General features: G+C 40.8%; 1 protein-coding gene across 1 annotated transcript in view; it reads right to left on the bottom strand.

Annotated features, from left to right (window-relative positions):
- Nucleotides 1-5,724: 5,724 nt before the first annotated feature.
- Hhip (Hedgehog-interacting protein) overlaps nt 5,725-12,644 on the bottom strand; it is a 95,480-nt gene continuing 88,560 nt past the window's right edge. Inside the window, 2 exon segments of the mRNA NM_001191817.1 lie at nt 5,725-6,357; nt 8,841-8,989. Coding sequence (NP_001178746.1) covers nt 6,164-6,357; nt 8,841-8,989 — 343 coding nt within the window. The 3' untranslated portion in view covers nt 5,725-6,163.

Below are 12,644 nucleotides of genomic sequence, written 5' to 3'. Positions count from 1 at the left end.
CACTTCAAGATACAATTGTTCTATTTTAAAGATAACACAAATACACTTGTTAGAATTTATATGCATTATACATATATTATATATTACATAGATAGTGTGTATACATATGTAGTGTTTGTACAGATAGATAAATATATATACATGGGTGTGTGCACATGTACAGTTGCACACAGATGTACTGGAGGCCCTCTCCACTACTCATAAACTGCTGGACTCTAATGCTGAGTCAAAGTGGAGCTGGTTGTATGTGAAATTCTCTTTTGCCCCAAACATGTCAATCATCCCAGTGAGCGTCCAGTGCTGTCCTTGCAGGTGCCCTCACCTCTCTACAGTGTGAAATTATGTGAGGCACTTGAGCCTTTAGATTGCACTGATGGCTAGGTGGGTGTCTGAGTGACAGAAGATCAGTCAAGGGAAAACATATTTTTACAAACAGATTTCGTGAGCCCGATTTTAGTTCAAACTCCAGAGGGTTGTGTGAGCCAGTAACTGTGCACATTAATTTCTGGGGACATCTAGAAATCATAACAGTTCCTATGCGAATTCTGATCCTTAAACTTGCATCTGGGCTTACTAATTGTCCCTTCTGCCTCTTATTAACGTACTAACAGAGACCCGAGGACAGACTGTCTCTGAATCTTAGAAGATTCGCAGAATCTTATAAGATTATGAACAGACTGCTTTAAATTTCAACAGCCTGAAAGAAATGGAGAATTTGGAACACCAGTATATATGAGAAGAACCGAACACAAAACTCAACTCTGAACAAATCAATCACAGATAAATCCAAGGAAGACACAAGATTTTCCTACTAGAATTCTACTGTGCTTATGGTCATAATTCTATAAAATTTTCATTGCAATTAGATTTATTTTAAATAGTAGTCTTTTGTAGCATATCTTAGGGCATCCAGCTCCCAAAATTCAATATTACCCATCTTAATACTTCATGGTTCTTAGTAACACTCTGGTCCATACACATCCTCTGACCAGAATAAGATATTGGGGATATCTGATATCTCATAAAGCTGTCATTTCAGTTTTTTAAAAATATAATATGAAATGAACCCTAGGAACGTGTATTCTTAGCTCAATTCCAGGAAAGCCATGCATCAGATCTTAAGATTATGGAGTAAAAAAAATCCAGTGTTTGTTCTGGTGCAGACCATACCAGGCCTAATCATACCTTATTCACGTGAATGGGAACTACTGACTACTTATTTTTTAGTACAGAAAGAAATGTTCAAGACTCATTTCTAACTGTGAAGAATAAGCTTACATTTGGCCACTATCATTTCCCATCACTATTTCATTGTTCTCTAGTGTATATATGTACATGTATACATATATACATGCACATATATGTATATATAATAGTATATATACACATATTAGATGATAAAATGTTGTTCTTTTTATTTAAAGGATGATAGGCAACTGGGATAGTAGACTATGTATGGGATGTTCATTGGCCGGTATATGGGTATATCTACTTTGAATCTATAAATAATACATATTCAAAAAAGAAAACTCAAATAAACAATGGTATCTTCATGGTGTACATAGAAAAATTACTTTAGGATGAGTGCTGAATTGATACCATGTTGATTTTTCTTTTTAATTTTGCTGTTGACTGACAAAAATGAATGAGAAATGTTAGGTGTAAGACTTTTTATTGATGCAAGGAATTGATTACTTATTAGCATCTTTTCAACTGCCTGATACATGCCCTAAATAAATTGTATGGGAAAGCAAGGTCAATGATGGGTCAATCATATTTGATAGAACTTAAAAAAAAAACCCACCAGTCTCATAAATGAGTGAATCTCTCCAAAGCTGCTAGAAAGCGTCCTTGGTGACTGGGAGTCGAGCAGCTAACGTCCCTCCATGCTCCCACAGGTCCTTTGGCCTCTCCTAGAAGGCAACCTCAAGGTCATTCCCAGAAGCTACTCAGAGAGACAGAGATGGGGAGCACAGGTAGAACTTGGCTCTAAGAATGTTTTCAACATGGAAATCCTTCTCTTCCAGGGCTTCCTGTCTTGTTTCAGATGTGTGGCCAGTTTGTGCACACGTGACAGAGAGAGACAGAGTGCAAATGTGTGTTTCAGTTATGGAAAGAGGAGTTTTCTGGTGGGAATTTGTCAGCCCTCCCGGAAACAGGGGATTCCTCAGGGGATATAGATGTGTTCATTTTCTGGGCACAGAACTTTGGTTGAATTCTCTGAAAGTGCAGACCTCATAACAGGGAAAAAGTGTCTGAGGCCACCATTACCAAGAGATTAATTTTCTTCCACAAGGATCTGGAAGAGTTTTCCTCAAAGTACACTTTGTAGAGATGACCATCACTTTGGTAGGAACTAGCTAGGGCTGGCCCTCCTGTCAGCTCAGGCTCTCGGCCAGGGCGAGTATCCTAATCCTTCCCATAACTTTTCTAGAAGACCAGCACAAAGCACGAACGCTGGTAGTTGTGTGTGCTTTTTGTTATTTCTTTAAGTGACTCTACTAGTGCAGTCTGGTAAGATATTTCTCTACTTTTCTTAGTGATACTTAATTTCAGTCATTATGATTCTGGAAGAGAAAACAAAGGGAAGAAAACCAACCACAAAATGTACCAGCATCTATAGGACAACTTCATGATCAGCACACATGATGTGTCTGTTTAGTGAAAACCAAGATGGAGTACAGGACAGTGGAGGAGGAAGGGACTCAAAGAGAGACAGGTAGAGAGATATGGGTGGTGATGCAGAGAAAGGTAGGGGCAACATTCCGGACTGATGCTCACAAAGTAAGCTGATGCACCATTCACAAACTTCGCTGATCTACTTTCTCCCCCTTAAACTTAAACTGGGTTTCTTTCATGTGCTAAGAGACAGTAGAGGCACATGTGTAAGATCTTGGGTTAGTTTGCACTTTGAAGACCTCAGGCTCAGTGTCCTACCTCATTACTCACCCTGAGTACATTTGCAGAATACTTTGTGGTTCAGGTAATAAACCAGGCCAGAACAAAGATACTAAATAACAGGACGCTATTCTATAACAATTCCCCAAAACAGTAATTAAAGAAGTCTTGACTACTGAGAGCCATGTACATGGTAAGGGGATAGTTTTCTTGCTGGGTTTTATAAACATGTATAGATTTTATTTGGCCATGGTTTATGAAATTGAACAGTTAAATGGTAGGACTTCTGAGTAAAGCCTGTGAAGTGTTTTCCGGTCCCTTACACAAAGTACCTAAGGTGAAGTGCTATGGCCTAAAGTGCCTCTGCCATCACTGAACTTTCTTAAATGTCCCCCTCGGACACTTTAAGGAGACACAAATTTAGCTCTTGTATCATTGCTTTGAAGCAGGTCAGAGGTTTGGTAGCAACACTGGCAGGAATGAATGCTGCTTTACATTCAACTGTTACCCAAAGGCTAAGGTCCAGAATGGGCAGGCACACTAAAAATGGTTCATTTCCCTGCTGTCATTCACATTAGCTTTGTTAGATGGGTAGATTTGGACTTTTCCATGACTAAACATTTATTTTTCTCAGCTCATGGTTTTTAACCAGTTCCCATCCCCCACGAACCACTTCTGATAATTCCCCAACACACTTAAAAATTGACTTCAAGATCAAAGAACATTTTGGAACTGGTCACATAGTTTTAAGCACACCATCATCCGCCAGTCATTGCTATCTACTTTTCTCCTAAGGGTGGAAAGAAAGGATTCTAGTGACTTTCTTTGCTTGGGTTACATACCCAGGGTCCATAGTCTTTAAAGATAATTTGTTCTTTCATTTTGATAGCTCCTTATAGAAAAGGCAATAACTTCAAGATACATAGTGCTTCTCGAAGTCACTTGAAACCTTTTTACTTGGGAAAGGTCTATGTAAAACAGCTCTGGATAAGTATTAGCCTCAGTTATTCGAAGAGAATGTCCACCGATGGAATATCTTCTCTTCTGAAGATATTTTAAAAAAAGCTCTTGGGTTTGAAGATTTTGCTGACTTTCTAGGGGCCTCCTTATTGTTTTTAGTTAAACTACGAATGGGAGTATGTGTAATAAAACTGTCCAATTTGACAGATATAGACAGCTGGCTTCTTCATGAGAAGTTCACAGTCTGTCAGTGTCACCCACATTGAATAAAGGACAATTTGATAGTAAGGTCCACTTACAAAAATGGTTGTCAGGGAAATTTTTCCTTTTATTTATTTTTTTATTTAAAAAACTTTCTGTGATGGAATCCGGTTAAAAGACTATGAAGGGAAAGCAACGGAGACAAAAGATTGCTATTAACCTACAGATGCGGGCTACTGCATGGCTCATTGCAAGATTTGTCACAGCACTGGGCCAATGGAGTGTTGGTCAGACTAGAGGAGACCACCTCTTTTCCAGGGTAAGAGGGCAATTTGGTCTCCATGCTCATTTAGTCCCAAGACTTCTTTGAATAGGCTGCCAATTGGATCTAAATTGTGCAAAATTATGCATGCACTTTTTTAATGCAGGCTATTGTTCCCTAGGCACCGAGATTTCCCAACCCGCTCCCATTTCTTATGAGGTCATTAGAACCCAAGTAATCAAATATGGAAGCCAGGGGCAGTAAACCCAACAAGTGTTCTATGTGTAGATTTCTCAAAAATGTACCCTGTGCTTGAATTGCAACTCTCACGTAAGACCACAGAGGAATCCTAGCTGGGAGACTGTTGTTTTTCCATACTGAAGGCTCATATTCCTGAGGGTGAAGGGCATTGTCAGCCAGCGCCACACACTTTGATGATTCTACAGCTTGGACTCCAGCAGAATGGATGCTATGGTCAAGAGTGTGCCCTTATCATGGCCCAGTGTCAGTAGTACATTTGTTAAATCCAAACATGGAGAGATGGTGAACGGAAAACCGTTAAGAGGAATGTCTGTCAGACTCTTGTAATTGAAAGCTAGAGCACACCATTTCATTAAGAAAATACGAACAGGGCATTTGTAGAAAATTTACTGGGGCAAGAACCAAAGGTTATTGTCACAGAGTCCTAAAGGAATATATGCACTAGAAGTTGGATTTGCCAGGAATGTAGATTTTAAGAATCCGTTCATGTGACCAGCTTATACACAGCCTCGCTTGGCTGTGAGGGAGCAAGCTCTTCTCCAGGGAGGATTGATTCAGAGTGCACACTGTAACCTTTTACTCTCACAGACTCTGATATTCTTGCTATGTTGAAAGTACTTTACATGTGTGCAATGCTGGAATTTTATAAGATTTGACTGCTTTCTTGCTTTCTCATCCAACGGGAGTGATTACATGTTGGCATAAGTACACACTGCTACATTAGATCCACAGCACATTAAAAACTTCGCTTCCTTACTCCCCTTCTTTCCAATTAAGTTGGCGAAAATGTAACTTTAGTATTTTACAGGACAGGGTAAAGGTGTCTCATCTAGGTGATGTCTGTATTATAAAAAATAAAATAAAAAATATAAATATGTAACAAAAACCCAGAGCCTATTGTTACACACAATGTACTTAGAAGCAGAGTGCATTCAGGAAGATTACTCTTTCAAATAGGTTGTTGCTCTGATTTAATCATAAAACCTTTGAAAACCATCTTGAGATTAGTAATCAGATTGCCCTGTCAAATAAAAAGGTAAGCATTCGACAGTCTGTAATCAGATATATGGACAGAAATGAAGATACAATCTTGCATCTAGATGCTTGTTCAGAAATTCACCAAGGAGTTTGGAAGCATGCTCTCTCATTATAGACCTTTAATATAAAAATACCCCCACCACATTGCACAATAACATTTTAAAACCCTAGGAAGGTTGACTTTAGTAATCACAGACAGAAATTTCCCGAAACGTAAAAGAATATCTTCTGATGCCATAAGAAACTCTGTGATCAATTTGCAGTGGAACTTCTGTGCAAAGTACACGCCAAGAGAGTAGATATTAAAAACAAAACAAAACACCCTTCTGTTATACAACCTTGAGTCTAGGGCTGTGAGTGCATGTGCAGATGTGAAAAAAGCGTTCCAACATACATGCTGAGACCTGTACATTTCTGGAGATTGCTTTTAAATTACCGAAAGGAAATGAAGTCGCAGGAGTGTGTAGCGGAAGGACAGTCTCTCTTTTTTCATGACAAGATCGGAATGCCCACCGGAAAGATAGACTCAAACCGTCCCAGAAACTATACGATGTAACTTGTGAGATCCAGCAAGTAAGACGTCACGTCAATGATCTGGTCAAGAATACCTGCCCTGGTCACTCTGCGCATGCTCCTGTCCGCTCGTTCACACTGAGGGCCGAGATAGCCCTTTTTACAGAGGCACTTGTTTGGTCTGACACAGACACCTCCGTGACGACAAGGTGGCTCACATTTGGCTGCAAGAAAGAAAACAACATGGTCTACTTGATCTGAACGTTGAGCGCCGCCGCCATGTCTTGTGGTCAAGAATTTGATGGATAAGAAAAGGTAGGAAAAGAAGGTGGGAGACGGTCACAAAACGATCGGACAGAGAAATATGCACGTGGGAAAAACTGTTTCCAGACACAAAGTATTCTAAGGGCAGGGACCGAGCTAAACATCTGGATGTCCGCAGGCTGAGAAGCGGAGATCATGAGAAACTGTCTCTGACTGGCAGAACTGACTCTAACACCCTTTCAGCTCCTGCTTCATGAGGCGGTTTTTTAACCCACAGCCAATTGTATTCCTGTAAGGGAGGAGCACACAGGAGAGAGGCTGGCCCTGAGTAAGGGGTCCCTGACCAGAGCAGGTTCAGGACACTGAAAGAAGATCAGTTTGGGATTGGAGTTGCATAAGCTATCTAGCATCTGGTCTCCCTGGGGTCCCCACTTCCCTATGCTTTTAGGGGGTACACCAAACACATTGCTCTCGGATTATGCCTGAAAGCCCATTCTGGGCCGAGTGCAAGAAACTGGCAGACGCTGTTCTGAGCAATGCTCTTTGGGGCCATTTTACAGCAGGAAGATCTTTACCGAACCATTTTCACCACTACCATCTAGGAAAAGAATGTGAAGATTTACTGCTAAAATGAGACAGATGTAGAATTTGGATTATTCTCTAGTTGTCGCCTATTGATGAGTCTGACGGTTGAGTCACCACAGACACAATCGAAACCTCTGAATACATTTCTTTGTACTTTAAGGAACCAGAATCGCTTTTTTGTTTGTTTGTTTGTTTTGTTTTTGTTTTGTTTTGTTTTATTTTGTTTTGTTTTCAGATAACTGTACTTTATACTCCTAGTTCCGGGACTGACCCATGGAAATGAAAGTATGAGGAAAAAGTGAAAAGCATTTTCTCCTTCAAATTTCTGGAAGATGTGTGAACCATCTGGGCGTATAAGTAAAGTCCTTCATTGAAAACATCCAGATTAATTTTACAAAGGGCTTTTTTTAGTTGAAAAATGTTTAATCAGGAGAAAATTTTAATTGAGAAGATTTTATTGAGATAAAACAAGCTAACCAAAGAATGTTTCTGATTGTGATTATTATCTATTAAGACATGTTAGAGCACCTCAGGACTTAAAACAACTTGTCCACCCTCAGTTTGAGCATGTTGTCCTAAGAAGGCATTCAGAAAATATGCTTTTCATCAACGTTTGTTTGAGGGGACATAGAAGTTAGGCAAAGGGCAAAGAACCCAACAGAGTGGATGCTCTATGAGACAGACAAGGAGGTAAGAGGAATATATATCGCCACACATCAGAGAAGCAGGGGGATAATAGGTATATGATTAGTATTACATTTGTACATTGATTAATCTGGGGCTCAATTGACCAAAAGGGAGATGGAATGGGTCAATCGTGTGCATGTTTTTATTCTAAATAAATACCTAGATTCTTCTGAGTTATGGCTATGTATTGCTCACCTATGTTTGTAGCGCTTGTCTTAGTCAGATGTTAGCAACAATATTAAATAGCAGAAATAATTTAAGCTTAAAATATGTTCTGTCTATATGACCTTTAAGTATCGACTATCTATAAGGCAGTGTGCAAGCTAGACAAGCCATGATTATATTTTTCAAACAAATACATTTTAAAAATAAAAAGCAGTATTTATGAGCTGAGAACAATATTAAACATTAATTTGGAGTTTGAAGTTTCGTCAGCAGGGTGTACTTTAATGTGTGAGACAGTAGAAATGAAAACCACTTCTCACGAGCCCATACTACACTCATTGTGGGATTTCTACTTTAAGTGCAATCTTAAACTCCTCAAGTTTCTAAATTTACCCATTTTTTCTTAAACTTCACACTAATTAGAATTTTACATGGCACAAAGTTGAGGGCATCCCACATGAAGGGCTAGAATGACCTCAACGGACCACCCCCGCTGCCTCTCAGAAGCTGCACACCTTCATGATGGCTCACAAGGGAGAGGGGCGGAAAAGGAGGGTCTCGTGATACGTGTCTGGATCATTGTGTTCGCCTTTGATTTAGCAGCACCCATGGAAAAGCCCTGCTGCTAGTGGGCCACAGCAAAATGCAAGCAGTCAAGCCAGAGAGAGCATTTATGGGGTGTCTGGAAAATGCTAGCACTTGGCCAGGGGCTCGGCAAACACTGAGTCTTTGGCTGGTGTGACTGCTCCAAATACAGGGCAGTGATGTGCTGTTCTCTTTTTCTAAAGGATCCAGTCATTTAAGGATCGTTTATGCCTGTGATTAACTTAGATATGTGAACAGCCACCATTAAGACAGGAAAGATTCTATTTATAATATCAGAAAGAGAGATTGCAGTACAGTGCTAGCCTCTGGCATGCTAGATGACTCTGCAAACAGGAAATGATAAGTTCTTAAGTGCCCATAGGCCACTGTCAATCTTCTGGGTGGTAACACAGATACTAACCAATTCTGCAGAAGTCTCCCTCCCAGCCAGGACTGCAGCAGCACTTGCCCGTGGGGGTGTAGTAGCCGTTCCGACAGAGCCGGGAAATATCTGAGGTCAGTGTCTGGGCAGGTTGAACTGTGACTCTGCATTCCTCAGGCATCAAAGGTCTGCATCCCAAAACAAGAGTTGACATTGCACATCAGCTAGAAAGTCGTATGGGATAAACACAGCGGCCTCACAACGTACACAGAATGTCTGTTACTTCCGAAAGAGATCTTTAAGTGACACAGTCAACTTACAACTTCAGACCAGAAAAATACGCTTAGTGACCCAAGACACCTTATTAGCATCAAGATTCCTCATAAAACTACCATCATGATATAATAATGCGACCCTTTTGTATTTGGTAGCTAGGACGTCCAGAAACTGTAATTTTAAATAATTCAAAATGTTATTTTATGGCATGTGTGTGTGTGTGTGCACGCACGTGTGTGTGTGTGTGTGTGTGAGGAGTGTGCACATGTCATGATCCATTAGTACGGGCCAGAAATCAACCCTGTGGAGTCAGTTCCTTCCTCTCAGCTTTCCACGGGTTCTGAGGATGGAAGTCAGGCCATTAGGCCTGTTCTTCCTCACACTGTAATCTTAAAAACAGAAGGGCACACGTTTTGAAGCTTCCTTCTGCTCTAGCTCCATAAAACCTTTTTGGGATGAACCCTGGGAGTTCCTCTTGTTTGGGGGCTCACTGTAATATCACAGGGCTGGTGACGTCACAATGAACGCGTGGTGACTAACAAGCACGAGAAGGAATCCCTTCCGCTCTGATCCCTTCTCTTTCTCCCGGTCTCTCTGTAATGGTTATTGGCATCACACCCAGGCCCTTGAACAAATTAGATGCATGTTCTGCTGCTGAGTTACATGGCTGCCCTTTCTGCTAACCACCCACAACGTGCATTTGGAGGCAGAGTCTCCTAGACACACACACACACACACACACACACACACACACACACACACACACACACAGACTCTCTCTCTCTCACACACACACACTCTCTCTCACACACACACACAGAGATATACAGTCCCTATCTCTCTCTCTCACACACACACGCACACACACAGACACTTTCTATTATACACACACATTTCCCCCCCCCACACACACACCAGGCAGGGTTTCTCCATCTCTCTGTCTCTCTTGCCTTTCAGGGAAGGGTACAGGCTGGCCTTATGTTTGTTTTGTAAACCAGGTGGGTCTTGAACTAGAAATCCTCTTACTTTAGCCTCTCATACTGGGATTACAGGGCTGTGCCACTACATATAATAATTTTCCACTTCATCCCCCTTGAAAGGCATCCTAATATGCATATGCAAATGAACATTTATGCTACCAAATAAAAATTTAAACTGCACATATAGGAGAGATTTTATCACTATATAATAATTTAATTAGCTCCTGTTATGAAGAGGAATACGCTAATAACAGCACAGAAAAGTCATTTGCATGTGAAAGTCCCTGCATTTTGTATTAACTGCTTTACAACTGCTGTCGTTTGTAGAGGAAACTAAGCCATCAGAGGTTCCTGTGATTCTTCTGCTCTTCTAATGGTGTCATCTAAACAGTATCAAGCTGGCACCATGGGTCCAAATGTTCATGACCTAGACGTTAGGGAAAAGTATGCAGTTTCCTATCTTCACTGGTCTCGGTGTTGCCATATTGTGAGAAGGACAATTTGCAAAGCGTGTAAACAAATGTTTTATGTGCTCCCAAAGTCAAGGCTTAGCCATACAAACCTAAATTATAGGTCTTTACTAAATAATCAAAGAATTAAGCTTTTGAAAGTCCTCCTCTTCTCTGCCTCCTCTTCTCCTCTCCTTCTTCCTCTTCTTCCTCCACTTCCTCTCCCTCTTCCTCCTCCTCAATCTCTTCCTCCTCCTCTCCCTCCTCTTTCTTCTCTTCCTCCTCCTCTTCCTCCTCTTTCTTCTCTTCCTCTCCCTCTTCCTCCTCCTCAATCCCTCCTCCTTCTCTTTCTTCTCTTCTTCCTCCTCTCCCTCCTCCTCCTCTTCCTCCTCCTTTTCTTCTTCCTCATCCTCCTCTCCCTCCTTTTCTTCTTCCTCCTCCTCCTCTCCCTCCTCTTCCTCCTCCTCTTCTCTTCCTCCTCCTCTCCCTCCTTCTTCTCTCCCTCCTCCTCTCCCTCCGCTTTCTTTCCTTCCTCCTCCTCTTCCTCCTTTTCTTCTTCTTCCTCCTCCTTTTCCTCCTCTTCCTCCTCCTCTTCTCTTCCTCCTCCTCTACCTCCTTCTCTTCCTCCTCCTCTCCCTCCTTCTCTTCTCTCCCTCCTCCTCTCCCTCCTCTTTCTTTCCTTCCTCCTCCTCTCCCTCCTCTTTCTTCTCTTCCTCCTCCTTCTCTTGCATTTTTTTCAGAACACAGTTTCTGTATGTAGGCTTGGTTGTCCTGGCACTCATTCTGTAGATCAGATTGGCCTCAAACTCAACATCTACCTGCCTCTGCTTCCTGAGTGCTGGATGAAAGGTGCGTGCCATTTGCTGGTGAGACTTAAGTTCGACCTTTTCTACACTATCCAGAATCATGTGTTAAAAATCTCAAACATTAAAGATGTATAGGAACTTCTGTATATCTCTTCATCGTTAAAAGTCTTACCTTAATTTAAAAACACTGTTTTTTGCAAGTAATGTTGCAATTCTGAAGACTTAAACCTTAGAGCTATTCAACTGCTCATTTACAGTTGGATATAGTCGATCTTTGTGAGAGATTCTCCCTAAGGCATTCCATGGCCTGAGTCCATTTCCCCTCAGACATATTCTCCAAGGGAGTCTTACTGAGCACAACACACACACACACACACACACACACACACACACACACACACACACACTACGAGCATTAAACTGTCCTCAAAGCCACAGAGACATACTTGTCTCCTTTTCCCTAGTTCTGGGATTAAAAGTATGTACCACTTCATCTCACCAAATTGATATACTTTTATGTCATAAACGTGAAATCAAAAAATGCTGCATTTTTATTGCCTAACAATCCTACTTATGATATAGTTAAATTTATTTGTGAGAGAAGTGTTTTATGTTAGCTGAAATATTAGAAAGTACACCAAAGGCTGAAATGTCAAGGCCAACAGGTCCTAAGGTCATAGAATTGTTTCCTCATCCAGAGAAGAGGTAAAGTCATTGTACTTAAATTCATTTTTTCTAGGAATGTGTTTAATAAAATACGTTTAACAGAGATGTTTGGTGAAGCCAAGCATTCTTCTGTACTTGATGTTTGCTATGGAGAGCCATTTTTTCCCCTTGGCACGATCTTTGCTATGAAGACAGCCTCCTTTTGGGTAAGATAAACAGGATCTTTTACATGGACTCAAGAGGGGAGAGGGGCAAGGCAGTACACTAAACTTCATTGCTACAGGTCCATTGCATTGAAACAGACCATCTTAACACACAAATGCTACCTACCTACAACTAGTGACAGCTAAGCAAAAATCGAGAGTACAGATTCATTGTAGTTTCACTAATTTTTACACATATTTTCATTGTGCTAGAAAATTGTGTTTATTGTATAATCTAATTAGAGTCATTCGAATAGCTTTGTTCTTTTATACAATCATTTTTTTTAAAGCCTCTGGACTCTGAGCTCTATTGAATGGAATCAGAAGTAACTTTCAAAATAGAAAACATAGCCAAAAGGGTGTTTGAGTTTGCAATAAAGAATATACTGAGTGTGTGTGTTGACAGCTATCCCCACAGCCTTTAAGCTTAATTTGAATCAGAGAAACATATTTCCTCATCTCC

Source organism: Rattus norvegicus, chromosome 19, assembly GCF_021556685.1.
Source record: "Rattus norvegicus strain SHRSP/BbbUtx chromosome 19, alternate assembly SHRSP_T2T, whole genome shotgun sequence".
NCBI classification, from domain to species: Eukaryota; Metazoa; Chordata; class Mammalia; order Rodentia; family Muridae; genus Rattus; species Rattus norvegicus.
This window is presented reverse-complemented; position numbering and strand designations above follow the sequence as displayed.